Genomic DNA, 14,558 nt, shown 5'->3' with positions numbered 1-14,558 from the left:
ACACCATCACCAAAACCTGCACTCCAACAGATGAACTGGTAAAAGAGAACTGCGGCATACACATACACTGGAATATTATTCGGCCTTAAAAAAGAAGGAAATGCTGGCTACAGCATGGATGAACCTTGAAGAAATTATGCTAAGGGAAATAAGCCAGTCACAAGAAGACAAATATTACTTGATTCCCCTTGTAGGAGGTCCCTAGAGTAGTCAAATTCATGGAGACAGAAAACAGAATGGGGATTGCCAGGGGTGGGGCAGGGGTAGGGCTGGGGGTAGGGGGGGTGAGAGGTTGTTGATTAATAGGGACCGAGTTTCAGTTTTTCAAGATGGAAAAGAGTTCTGGGGATGGATGGTGGTGATCGGGGCACAACAGTGTGGATGTACTCAAGGCCACTGAACTACACACTTCAAAATGGCCAAGACGGTAAATGTTATGTGTATCTTTATCGCAGTTAAACATAATTTTGGAAAGAGAAGGAGGGGAGAGGTCAAACACGGTTTCTTTTAACCCATATAAACCAGGAGGAACACACAGAAAGTTTTCATTATTCTAATTCAGAAATCTAGAGTAGTAGTAGAAGAAACAAAAAACACTCTCCCCTGATGACTTGTACATGAGAATTTAAAATTCCAACACAAAATTAGAAACCTGAGATTTGGGCAGTTTTAAAAATCTGCTCTCCAGCAAAAACACGGACAGTCTAATGCCAATTTTCTTTGCCCCCACCCCTGCTTAGGTTCCCCACCATCTGCCCATTATATTTAGACCCCCTTTCTGAGAGAACTTAACCTCGAAATGCCTGTTTCACTTGTATTGGAGCAGTACCATCCCCACCCTGGTCAGGTCGGAGGGTACCTGCCGCTTTCCCACTGACTGCTGCGCTGTTAGTTGGTCACCCTGGCGGCTGACATGCCTTTCAAAGCAAATGGGCTTGATCTAGACTTCTGATCTGAAGCAACGAGTTGCAAACCATGAACTCAACCTCAACATGAGCCAGGACGCCCAGAACTCAGCAACAGGGAACAGCAGGACCAGAAAAGGACGAAGGCATGCAGGAGTGCCTAACAGGCTCTTAGGCTCCTGGGAGTACCATTACCAATGAAGGTGATGAGTCCTCTCTTCCACTAGCAACGCACTTGTAAAAAATCCTTGAAAAATGCCTTCACACCCACTCTCTCCTGCCTTAGACCCCGGAGCAAGCAACTTGAGCCTTTTTACTCCCATTTTTCAGAGGAGCAACTAGAAGTCAGGGTTTGCCCAAGGTCAGACAACGAGTTGGCTGCAAAGTAGGAACTGGAACCCGCCCATGTTATTCCTTCCGCTACACCCCACTCCAGAGACAGGGCTGGCCAGCATTGCAAGGAACAGGAAATTGAAATGGCTCCTGGTAAGGCAGGAAGCCTGCCAACCTCCAAGAGAAGCTGACCAATGGCCAGAGCCCGCCCTGAATCAAAGATGCCTCCTCAAAGGAGCTTCCGACTAAACTCTCTTCCCACCTGCGGCACTGGAAAGATACTCCAGGAGTCCACAACCCACCATGCCCATCTGTCCGGGGAGAGGAAGTAGGCTCAGCGTAAGCGAGATGCTGTTCAAGAGCGGAGTTGGAGAAGCTGTAATTCCCTAGTATGAACTTATCAGCTTTATTCTCACTCCTACCACATCACCCCCAACACATACACACACACGTACACACTCTTTCCTTAATCCCACCCCTAGCCACCGAACTGGAAGAGGGGTGAAGCAGAGCTGAGGCGAACCCTCAGGGAAGCAGCACCAGCTGCAGAAGCCACCAGGCACACAGGGTAAGACTGACTAGAAGATGGGAATCTTGTAGGGGCAAAATCATGCACTTCCAGTCATGCACCACTTCCAAAATATTGAAACAGATTTTGATCACTTTACCTGAGTTGTTTTTGCTCTTCTGCCTTGCATGCTGTTGCTATGGCTAATTTGTGGGTTGGTGGCACCTTCAGAAAGACAGTGAGATTTCCTACAGGGAAGTGTGTTATAATTACTGTACGGAAGAGACTCTTCAGCGGCAGCTGGTGGCATCTTATGGTTTGCGAGATCGGGAATATCAGACACCAGATTCCGACAGTAGCCTGCAAATTTGCTCCTGGGTCCCCCGTTTGCCGTCACCCCAGAGTTTTTCTGAGCATACAAGTCACCCAGGGAATTGGCACGCTGACAGGTGCTGAGCTGCCGGGGGCTCACCCGGGGTTCCATCCCCCGAGCCTCCTCACAGACTTTCTCTTCAGTGGAACCCAAGATCTCTTCGTTGCTTGTTAAATGTTCTTGGCTCAGATCAGAGAGTGAGAATTCCAGGCTGTCCTCCCGCCAGATGTCTGCAGATTTGGAGCGTTTCTTCTTAAAGCTAGCCGTCTCCATGAAAGTGGGCCCATTGGATGTATAGGGAGGCTGCCCCCTGCCGCCGTCAGCCAAATATGTAGCGTCATCCCCGTAAAGCCGGCTCTCCTCCGAGTCTGGCACGCTTCGCACAGACGCGGCTGTGAGGACGATGCTGCTGTCGACGCTGGGAGGGACAGAAGCATCAGTGTACGACACGGGTCTCAAGCCCATATCCACTCGGTCCACCCAAATGGGGCTGCCGAAGTCCTCTAGGGTGCCCTCTTGGGAGAAGGGCTCCAGGCCATTTTCGGCCAGGGACTGGGGGATGCTGGGCGTGCTGCTGGATCGCGTGCTCACTTCGGAGTTCCTGTGGATCACCTTCCCCGAGGACGTGTGCCTCGTCCGCCGTGCCTTGTGCGACAGGCGCAGTGAGCGCGACGTGTGCTTGCGCCCCAGGCTGGCATGCTTTTCTCCATAAAACTCATGCTCTACATTTTGACTTTCTGCGTTTCCCATGGTTTTATGGTCTGCAGCATGGGGGGGGGGGGGGGAAAGGAGGGGATAAGTGAGTCACCAATGGGTAGTTTAAGAGAAAGAGCTCAGGGTGCAGGGCAGGCAGAGAGCTTGGCAGGTGTCAGGGCACCACCCTCTGCCCACCTGGCAGGTGCTTGGGCTCTTACTGGCTAGCAGGTGAGAACTAACATCATCCACTGAGACTGGCCCTCCCGAGATGTGAAATAAGAACCCAAGTGAGGTAAGTAGAGAATTAAACTTGCCTCAGCCCAGAGGGTAGCTGCCCATGGGGCCCACTGACGTGCTGCTTTCCACAGGGCTGCTAACCCTTGTGGTTCCTTCCTAAACTAGACTTAACAAAAATCTGTTCCTCTCCAGACACTGAAAACCCTGAAAGCACAAACGGACTTTCTGTTGGAAATGATATGGATTTCAAAAAGCATCACAAAACTTAGAGGCACATTTGATAGCCTCCCTCCCTCCCTCCCAATGTCTCTGTTTGATTCGGACTCCATCTATATTTCAAAATCAATCAAAACTGGAAACACTCAAGAGGTTAAGTCCGATCAACTCTTCCTAGTTCATCCAAGCCAAAAAGAAAACGGGCTTTTACCTGAAATTCAATTACATTCCACAGCATTCTGAAAACCTTAACTTTTGGTGTTTCGGAGGGGGCGTGAAGTGGGAGGAGGGGAGAGGGAGATGGGCAAAACAAAATAGAAACCCCGCTCTCTGCTTAGCACCAGACTAATGGGTTTATTTCTGGGAGCAAATCCAAACTGAGAACATTAATCTGGTACAGAGTGCCCTGCAAACAGAAATTCACATTATGAAATCACTAAATGTGATTCAGCCTTTTGGGGCTACCCAGGTTAATTCAAATCCTTCCTTCACATTTTCCAGGCTCTCTCCCTGACCTGGTGACTGTTACCCACAGTGGAAAAGAGAAAGACCTTCAAAGCTCAGCAACTGTGACTCTCTTAGCCTCTTCTCCTTCCTCTGGTCTTTCTCTGTACCATTCCAACTGTATGCACTTAAGATACACACATAAAAGTGGCCAGAAAGGAAAAGAGGGAAAATATAGTAGCTGGGCACATTCCTGAGCTGATGCTTCCAACCACCTACATAGTCATCCATTCAGAAAATCCATACTGAGCACCTACCATGTTCTAGAAGCCAGAGATACAACAGTGAACAAAAGAGACATTCCCTACTCTCCAGAAACTGATACTGTGGCCAGGGAAGGTAGACAATGAAACAGTGCAAGGCACCAAGGGGGAAACAGAGAATGAATTGACTATGACCACAACAGAGTTTGAAATGCCCTGGACTCTGACACACCTTCACATTGATCCAGAATCATTCTATAATCTCACTATTCGGTCTAAAACACGCCATCCGCTCTGATGAGCACATCTTCGCTGAAACAAAATCGGTGGCAACAGGACGGGAAAAAAAACCTCCATTTCACGTTCCAGTGAGTTTGGAGGTAACTCATACAGGCACCAGACGGTAAGCTATTCTCATACTGGAATATTCCCTACCGGGTCACGTATCATATGATTCTCAGAGGGAACTTTCCAAGAAGGAGAATCTCCTTTTTCCTGGCAGCAAGTATATTTCAAAGCAGTTAATAAGCTCATGCCTCTCTGGCTGGCATCTTTAAGAAGCAAAGAAAACAAAAAACAAAACAAAACAAAAAAACCTCAACTCACTAGAGGGAAAAGAAAAACATCAACTGTCCATACACAACCATTTATGTGATCTATATTCTGAAGAATATCGTGTGCTACGTTTTGAAAGTAAAATAAGCATTTCTATTTTTTTAAAGGTGTATTTATTTATTTTAGAAAAAGAGAGCACACACATGAGTGGGAGGGGCAGAGGGAGAGGGAGGGGGAGGGGGGGAGAGGGAGAGGGAGAGGGAGAGGGAGAGAGAGAGAGAGAGAGAGAGAGAGAGAGCCTGACAGGCTCGATCTCATGACCCAGAGATCACGACCTGAGCCAAAACCAAGTTTGACGCTTAACCAATGGTACCACCCAGTCACCCCAATAAATAAGCCTTTCACTAACTAAAGGCCATGGCCAATTCCTTAGAGCTCTTGATCTTTTTAAGTACACATTAAGATACCTGGATGTGTCTATGTATCTATATGTTTTGCTACGAAATAATAAAAACTTAGAACAAGTATTAGCCATAGTTCCACGTTAAGAATCACACAGGCTTAAGTTTAAAAGAAGGAAAGAATGATGGTGGAAGAAACCGCATGTAAAAGCAAAACTGTGCCCTCACGCCCACAAGGAGGACCCTCCTCTTAGCCCATGTATGAAAAGTTTGCAAATATAAATTGACAGGTATATTCCCAACAACACATTTTTGGTGAGGCTTGTTTCTGCCAACAGAAAAGCAATTAAGTTAAAAGCCTCAGGAGAGGTTTCCTAAAGGAAATGGCCCCAACCTTCAAGAATTACAGCACCCAATGCATCACTCTGATGGGCCTGTTATATTAATAGCATTTTTAGTAGCAGGATTCTTTTCAGCCGGCCAAGGTAGGAAAGAAGGCATTTTTATCTTCCGAACTAGAATTTAGAGATGAGTGCCAAATCTCCTAAATCCTACCAAGAGAAATTCTCAGGGGAGGACCTAAGCAGAGTCAGCAGGAAGTCTGAAGCAAGTTAAGAAAAATCAGTTTCTAGGGACCTGCTGAAATACCCCTTAATTTGAAACCTTTTCCTGAAAGGTCGGTGAGAATCACAAGGGCCCATGTGGCGTTGGTGGGGGGACTGAAAAGTAACAGAAGCATGAAAAATTAAAATTGCTTGTGGCATCCGACAAACACAGTCTCCCCTTTCCGGGGCAACTTCTGCCCCACAGGCAACCCCCAGAACGTTGGTGAATTGGAAGTTCTAATCCTTTTCCTGTATGAAGGTCAAACGTCAGCTACTTCCATCATCTGAACACCTCCCTATTCTGTTTAACCCCATCATTGATTTTTATTGCAAACAAACAAACAAAAAACCCAGTTCATAATTTACACCTGCACCCACTCTGTTCCTGTGAGTCAGGAAGCAACTTCTGGGTAGAAAGCGGCTTTCAATTCCCCGGTAGCCTCTTCGGAGGCTGGAAGTGTTCTACTCCAGGCAAGGAGTCAGTCAACGGGCATGCATTTTAGGAACAAAAACAAAAGGTGAGTGATCAGTAGTACCTCACCAACATGATCATCATACTGTCGCAAGATGAGAGAAGAGAGATTAAGGTCAGACTGAAATGCAAAAACCAGGACAGAAATTAAAAAGAAGAGCATCAGAATAAGAGTGAGTACTCAATCTCTAGCTGGAAACCGTCACCAGTTTTAAACTCATTAAAACTCTCACTTCCTTATGTAGCATGTTAGTGGTTCCAAATAACTTGCACTTTCAGGGAGCACTTAGCGGGAGGGGGATTAGGCAGGAGGTACTGGGCAAGATTTTATCACAAGAACAACCCTCAGTATTTAGACCTCAAGTCTGGCTGCTCGTACTTTCTTTTCAAAGGTCTACGTTCTGGCTACCCGAGCTTGCCCCAGGGCCTTTACCCATGCTCTTTTCTCTGCCAGCAACCCTCCTTCACTGCCTCGCTGACATTCCAGTTTGTTCTGATTTTGACTCAAATATTGCCTTCTCAGAGTGACCTTTCTTGACCTCTCCAAAATGACAGGCCCTCCCACAGAGCTCAATCCTTACCCCTCTTGTTCTTCTTTTCCTCGTTAGCCTTTATCACAACTGTAACAGACAATATATTTCACTTACTTAAAATTTTTTATTCTCTATCCTTCCCCACCAGAACCTAAGCGTCAGGAGGGCTGAAAGTTTTGCTTGTCTTGTTTACTGTTACATCCTCAGTGCCTAGAACACTGCCTGAAAGGTAAAGGTGCTCAGTGGAAAAATACTGAATGAGTGAATGACAAAATAAACTTTAATCGAGAATGCAGAAACTCATACAACTGCAATAAAATGGAGATGAGAATGGGACCACGATGCAAATTAGGGAACAATACCCCAATGTGGACTAGAGAAAACACACGTCAAACTTAACTATGCTAGTCCCTTCCATCAGATGCCTCGAGGACACAGCGGTCTTCAACGTGCCCGTCACTCTGGCTCCCTTCCACCTGAAGGCCTGTGCAGGTCCCTCATCCCAGACCATTCGACCCCGCTCCACTGTTCTCCCCACCCCCAATTACCTGGACAAAGAATGAAGGCCTTGCTCATGCCTCATTTCACTCAATTCTTGCCCTCAGTTCTTCCCTGCCTCCTCTTTTGGGAGCTGTCCCTGCAGAAGTTCAGGAAAGAGTTCAGAGGTGAGAGGGTACCCCTCCCCATTGTCTACGTGGAGAGTGCAGACGTGCTCAGCCTCAGAGGACCCAGACAAAATGGAGGCAAGGGGACACGGTGGCACATTGGGCAGGGGGTCATCGGACAGTGGGACCGGGTCAGAAAATCGAGATTCTCAGGGCCAGAGCTCAAGGACACTAGAGGGAGTGTGACTTTTTCCAACATCATGATCTTTCTTTTAACGTGATCAGTTAAACTTTTCAGGTCATCCTAGTACATTCCTTTAAATCCACCAAGTTAAATACACAGTGAGCAAGTGAAAAGGTATCTTAAGGAACTTTATCAATAAGAACAGTCATTAGGTTCATATACTCATCAGGGAAGTGGTCATTTCTCAAGATCAGCTTTTTTTCGATGTATTAGCCTGCTAAAACTTTGAACTATACATATACAAAAAATGTTTTTATACGTATAAAAAAATGTCAAATTCCTGGCTCTGATAATTTACTATAATTATTTAAGAGGCAACCATTAGGGGAAACTAGGTGAAGGCCACATACTTCCTCTGTACAATGTTTTGTGAATCTGTAATTATTTCAAAATTTAAAAAACAAAACTTTAAATAACTGAAATATTCTGGCTAAATGAAATTTTTGTTTAAAAGTGAGAGTTCCTTGGAGGTGCCTGGGTGGCTCAGTCAGTTCAGTGTCCAACTCTTGATTTTGAATCAGGCCATGATCTCAGCGTGGTGAGACCGAGCCCCACGTTGGGCTCCTCGCTAGGCATGTAGCCTACTTAAAATTCTTTCTCTTCTCGCTCCCTCCCTTTGCCCCCCCCCACTCATGTGTGCTCACGTGTTCTCGCTCTCTCTCAAAACAATAAAAGTGAGAGTTCTTCGAAATGAAACATTTTAAATCTGTTTTTACAGCTGAAAGCCATCTAAAACATTCTCATATAGTCTCAACAAATTAGGCAATAAAAAATAAGCATGCATTGGGGCACCTGGGTGGCTCAGTCGGTGAAGCAGCTCAGGTCATGATCTCAGGGTCATGGGATCGAGCCCCAACATCAGGCTCCCTGCTCTGAGGGGAGTCTGTTGGAGATCCTCTCTTCCCCTCTCCCTCTGCCCCTTCCCCCATTCTCTCTCTCTCTAATACATAAATAAATCTTTAAAAAAAAAATAAGCATGCACTGAGAATCATCTAGCATCTCTTATCAGGAAATACAAAGTAAGTACAGACCAGTGGTCCAAAGGGAGGTTAAACAGAGAGGTAGAGCTGATTAACTAGGGATGGTGCTTCTGTCTAAATAAAGTAGTAAACGAAACTGAATTGCCAACATCTGATGCCAGCCAAGATGGAATTAGGCACTAGGACTGACCTTTCTCTGACTGATAAAAAACTAAAAAACTTGGGACCAAAGAAAAAAGCAACTACCCAAAGATTCCAAAGTGTAAGCACAAGCATGCTGTGTGGGGAAGTCAAAAACCTAAAGAAGCCACTTCATCCAAGAGTGGGTTTCCTGGTTTTCTCTCCCAGTCTTACGTAAAAGTACACCTCTGACCTCCCAGTACACCTCTGACACAGGCAAGCGAAAACTCCTAAGACACACCTCGTTGTTCTGGCCAAAGAACCAAGAAGAGTGGTCCCTGCCACCCAAAGAGTGAGGGGGATCTCAGAGGAAAGAGGTAGAGAAGCAAATCCACCAATGCTGTGTATAAATCCACACAAGTCCCAGGCTCATCCCCCTCAGATGCATATGCCTCGGACTGACCCCAAGCAAGACAGCAGAGGCTTTGGGAACTGAATTATTATATAAAACCACAGCCCACCTCCCAGACTGCCAACCAGGTGGCCCATGTGTGGGACAAATCCAAAGATGTCCAGCCAAGACTGAGAGATGGAACTGACATTGGAGTCATCATCCACCAAAAGGGAAACCCAACTTGTAATCTGGACTTAGCAGGTTGACCACCTGCTAAAACAGCAAAAAAGAAAAACCATCATTTTCCAGATGATTTTAACAGGACCTCGAGTCTCCCAATATGATACTTAAAATGTCCACAGTGTGTTCCAAAGAACCCAGAAATTCTAATCACTTCTCCAGAGAAAAGGTAACCCACAGATGTCAATCCTAAAGTGACCCAGATGTTGGAATAGCACACAAAGCCTTTTAAAGCAGCTCTTACATGGTTGAAACTGTAGGCCAATGTGTTCTGGGACTCATGCTAGGAAATGTATGCAAAGCGCAGCCAAATTCATCAATGAAATGGGAAAAAAAAAATTCTTCAATATTAAAATTTTTTTCTTGGGTGCCTCAGTTGGTTAAGCGTCTGACTCTTGATTTTGGCTCAGGTCATGATCTCAGGGTCATGAGAGAGACCCCATGTCCAGCTCCGCACTGGGCATGGAGCCTGCTTAAGATTCTCTCTTCTCTTCTCTCCCTCTGCCCCCTCCCTGCCGCTCACACATGCGTGCGCTCTCTCTCTCTCAAAAAAAAAAAGTAAAATGTTTTTCTTTAGGAATTTCCTCCCCAAAAAATAAAATAAAATAAAATAAAGCAGCTACTATAACTATGCTCCCTGAGTAAAGGTAAGCATTCTTGAAATAAATGAGAAGCTTAACTGCTTGCAATGTCCACACAAAATCATTATGAACATCAATTATTATATAGGAGTAGAGAAACAGAACACAAATAAAAAAGAAAGGCAAAACCTGTATGATCCAAGATAAATCATGCAAGCTGTGTTTCTAATCACACTAATGTTACGTTTTCTTCATATTACGTGAAAAAACATTCCAGTTAATAGAAAACCACCCCATGGGGCACCTGGGTGGCTCAGTAGTTAAGTGTCTACCTTCGGCTCAGGTCATGATCCCAGGGTCCTGGGATTGAGCCCCGCATCGGGCTCCCCACTCTGTGGGAGGCCTGCTTCTCCCTCACCCACTCCCCCTGCTTGTGTTCCCTCTCTCGCTGTGTCTCTGTCAAATAAATAAATAAAATTAAAAAAAAAAAAAAAAACAGAAAACCACCCCATGGTCAAGGTCTCTGGGCAGAGAGGAACAAAGAAAAATACTCTTATAACTTCAGATTGTTCAGAGGGAAAAGAGTGAGAGAAAGAAGAAGATACAAAGGAAACTGGAAATAACCTCATCACCTTGAGAACTAAGGAGCCTATATTTTTATGGTCCAGGAATTCGAATTCCCTAGATGAGACCAGCAGTTGGAGCAGTCCCCCAAACAGACAGCAGAGAGATCCACCCTTTCTCCAGCCTTCCCATTCTTTGTGATCCAAGCCCAGTCTTGTGGGCCAGCCTGCCAAGGCTTGCCCTGTTCAGAAGTAGATAATCAAAAAAGATCATTCTACTGTAGGGTCTAACATCACTGGAGCAAAACTCTGCTTATTCTCAGAAGTAAAAACATTTGAGATGCACATCCACGAAAATGGTTTTGAGCAGGTTAAAATTTGCTTTAGGAATATTAATAATATGTTCACTTTCTCTCTCTCTCTCTCACACACACACACACACACACACACACACTAGACCTGTAATAATTTTAAAAGCAACTATTCTGGATAGAGTGATTGCGGGTAATTTTAATTTTTCAAAAACTTAAACCTTTTTTTGGTATTTTCTAAAGTTTCTGCACTAAACCTGTAATTCATTTTAAGGAAAGAAAAATAAATAAAACATGTTAACATGTTTTAAGTCCCTGGGTTTTTTGGATAATTGAAGAGAGTGAGGATGTGGGCACTATGCTGACAGCTACAACAAACGACACCAAACCCAAACTCAAAACAGATGGCTGGGAAAAATTACCTAAGGTAAAGAAAATACTATCTAGCTTGGATTTAATCATGCTTTCTCTACATTCCAACAGCACTTTGCTTGACCTCTTCACATGACGTCTGCTGCGTGGTTATCTGCACACTGACACACTTGTCTTGCTTTGTATGGACCCCCTTCCCGCCTTATTATAATGGCCCAGGGGCAGGGACCATGACTTACCCATCCCTGTCTTGGTTACCTAAATATACTAACGTCTTAACACAGCTCTCAATGGGAGTGCTCCTCATGCAGACCCCCTTTAACATGGGCTCTTCAAATATATAAAACATTAGAGCTCATTAGGGGGCCCAAGCTGACCCAATTCATAACACATTCAAGTCAAAAGTGAACTACTAAAGCAAGGTTTCTCAGTCATCGGTAAGGACATTGTGAAAGCCAAGCATAAGGCATTTAATGATGCATATAAATTATAATCATTAATAATATAATTTTTCACTCCCCTGAGGTATTTAAAAACTTATTAAAATAAACATAATGATCACCCTTCTACGACTTGAAAACAGACCTCCAAATCTGCAGGAGAAAGGATGAAATGTATTTATTTCAAAGTTAAATTTGAAGCGAAAATCACAAGACAACAGATTGCAAATTTAAAATTAGCTTCTAGTGGGAGGTCTTGGTTTCAAGCCTGTTTTTTCTCTACTGGAGGCTGAGCTTGAAGACAGGGGTGGGGTAATTGGTAGGGGGGAGCTCAGATTAAACTGAGACAAAGTTCTGAAAGTTTTTGCTAAATCTTTACAAACCCATGAAAAGTGTTTTGCCAAGTCCCACGCAAATACCCCTAACACAAGAGACTAAACAGGAAAGTTTTGCAAATAAAAGATGATCTTTGATTTAGAAAGATTATTATTTTGACTGTATTTATTTTGCTTTTTAAAGATTATCCAAGCCAGAAACAAAATATATCATTGTTTTGGAGCTAAGATTTTGCAGCTATAGCTCTGTCTTTTTCAAACATAATCCAATATAAAGATGGTGAAGCTCAGGGATAAATTTAAAAGACCCTGAGGGCAGTTCACAGGGGGAGAAAAGATCTCATAGGTACCGGCTTTTCCTTTTCTTTTCTAAATTTTAATGCTAATGCTTTTGAATTCTTAGATGGGTGTAACCCTAATCCAAAGAAGTGGTTCCAAATTCTTTTTCCCACGAGCTATATGCAACCCAGCAATTGCAATTACACTAAAATGTATCTGTCCCACCACTTTGGACGCATTTCCATTAATTCCTGTGGATGTATACGGGCTCAAAACTACACATATACAAACCTACCTTACAAGGCAACAGTGGTTCCCAACCCAACTTGCCCGAAGAGCACTGTGGCATTTAGATACTGAGATTGGGAATGGCGTCAGGATGAATAGTGGAAGGGACTCGGGAGAGGTATCAGCACCCGCCCCTCGGGGAGGCCATCATGGTCTCATCTGAGTCTCGGAGGATGTGCCAAAAACCTGCAGAGGACGGAAAAGAGAAAAGAAGTTGTCAGCCAGAACACAGAAAATGGGCCTTTTCCATGGAGCCCACTCTCCTCAATTCTCCAACATCCATTTTGTGTGTGACAGCAAACCCCAAATCAAACTGTGCAACCTTTAGCTACAGGTATAAAGCGCAGGGATAATCAGAAACATAAATATGTGCAAGCATATCTATATTTATGGTAAGAACCAGTCCTACAGACTAAGTTATCATTTTCCCCTATTTCTATGGAGAACAACAGCGGCTAACAGAAACAGGTTACTATGGAATGATTTCCATGGCTCCCTCCTCATCTTCAAAAGGTCTCAATGAACAGAGATAATCAATAAAAGGAAGTAAGAGTCTCGGTTACTACCAAAGCAGAGCCACATTTACAACAGAAGTTGAAGAAAACGTTAAAAGACGGTAAAACAAAACACCAAATACACAGAACTCATCGCGTACACGTTTTCAGCTGGTCAAACATCAAATTCAGAGGAGGCAACTTGTGAAGAATATGTACAGAAAAGAATTTAGTGAAATATCTCAACTGTTACTTAACACAGAGGATAAACACACAAGGACGCTCCAGGAACAAGCAGTATGAATGATATTTTTTTTTTAAGGGGAAAAAAAAAAAAGCTTGCCTTCTGAGATGAAATTGCAAATACTAAGGAAGAAAGGAAGAGAGTCTGGGGGTTCCTTGGTGGGGGGCTGCACCTTATCACCCTCCTCCCCACACTCGTCCTCTGTGGGGCTACCCACCGCGACCACCCATTGCTGGGGGGTTCCAGCAAGGTAAGGACCCGGGGCGCCCAACGCTTTGAACAGGAACATGGAGAAAACTGCCTACTTTGTGGAAGGCAGCCCACAGAGGCAGTAAATAAATAAATGCACACATCCGCACAGCACAGAACAATCAGTGAAGTTGCGGTTCTTCCTTATCTCGGAAAACCTTAAGTGGGTGACTCACGCTTTTCAAGGAAGGAAGCACGCATCCTCAGCAATTCCCCATCATTACCCTACAATGCGTGCCCTTTCCATAATCCCCCATTGCTAGCCTGTTCTCTCTCTTTTCCTAGGCATCCTCCTGAAGCTGTTCTCTGCGAATTTTCAGATTTTCAAAGCAGTTCCTGAATTGCCTAGGAACTGGCAGAAATTAACAAGCAAGAGCCCATTTATATTGAAATGGACTCATTACGGTGCCCTCTGCCAATAATTTGCAGGCTGGATTCTTGCTGGCAAATGGGGGCCTGCAGACGGCTGCCCTTCCACCTGCACCACAGAAGCTGATAACACATTTTCTTAGACTTTAAAAGAAATATGTATTCTAGCTACCAGTACTACAAGTTTTCTCCATCTATAGCCTTCTAATTCCTGAGTAGAAGAACAATGTGGGGAAGAAGATGAGAGTTACGGGGCATTATTTATAAAACATTGCAAGAAACCAAAATTGAGTTGTATCTGGTAGAATTTTCGTCTGATCTGGGCGTGGGGGAAAATTTTTCCCCGTGACCCCGGCTGCGGAATTGACCCGTGACATGGACGAATGAAGAGCGTCACGTGTGTTCTTTTGCAAGCAGCAGATACACTGTGGTTGCAAACATGCCAAGAAGCACTCATTTTGCCTGGAGTGGTTAGCTCCACCATGGCACCCAAGAACGATTACAGTACTCTGAGTTTTCTTCGAGCACTGCAAAGAATTCAGGTTCAACGGAAGGCAGCCAGGCATCAGGCTCAGTGCTGGGGGTTTGAGCCTCAGTCCTACTGCATGCATCAGGTCAAATCTTGGCCTCACCAGTCACCTGCAGGGTGATTTGGGGGCAAACTCTACATATCACCCCTCTCCAACAGAATAGTTCCTAAACCACTGGGTTATTACGAGCACTAAAGAAGATCATGTATGTTACATGACTAGCTTCGCGCCTACCCTGTGGTCAGTTTGCAATAAACGTTAGCTATGATTTCACCTTACTTAGCATTTGTAAACTGAAAGAAGTCCTCTATGGAAGGCCACTGTTACTGGGGCTTCCTGAAAACAGGATGCCTAACTCATTGAAATTGGGTCCGTGTTA

At 44.6% G+C, this 14,558-nt stretch overlaps 1 protein-coding gene across 11 annotated transcripts in view; it reads right to left on the bottom strand.

Annotated features, from left to right (window-relative positions):
* TIAM1 (TIAM Rac1 associated GEF 1) overlaps positions 1–14,558 on the bottom strand; it is a 370,474-nt gene that overhangs the window by 127,842 nt on the left and 228,074 nt on the right. For 8 of the 11 annotated variants that reach the window (XM_073891280.1, XM_073891258.1, XM_073891273.1 and 5 more), the window contains 2 exons: positions 12,301–12,479; positions 1,907–2,880 (listed from right to left, as the gene is read on the bottom strand). In XM_073891280.1, the coding sequence (XP_073747381.1) occupies positions 1,907–2,869 (963 nt within the window). In that variant the 5' untranslated portion in view covers positions 2,870–2,880; positions 12,301–12,479. Of the gene's footprint in view, positions 1–1,906; positions 2,881–10,337; positions 10,485–12,300; positions 12,480–14,558 lie in introns of those variants that run through there. The other 3 variants (XM_073891275.1, XM_025872277.2, XM_073891271.1) reach the window with 2 other exon arrangements.

The sequence above is a fragment of the Callorhinus ursinus genome, unplaced genomic scaffold, assembly GCF_003265705.2.
Source record: "Callorhinus ursinus isolate GAN/ISIS: 27379988/994484 unplaced genomic scaffold, GSC_fseal_2.0 scaffold1, whole genome shotgun sequence".
Taxonomy (NCBI): domain Eukaryota; kingdom Metazoa; phylum Chordata; class Mammalia; order Carnivora; family Otariidae; genus Callorhinus; species Callorhinus ursinus.
Note: the sequence above shows the minus strand (reverse complement) of the source record. Positions and strands in the feature narration are given on the sequence as shown.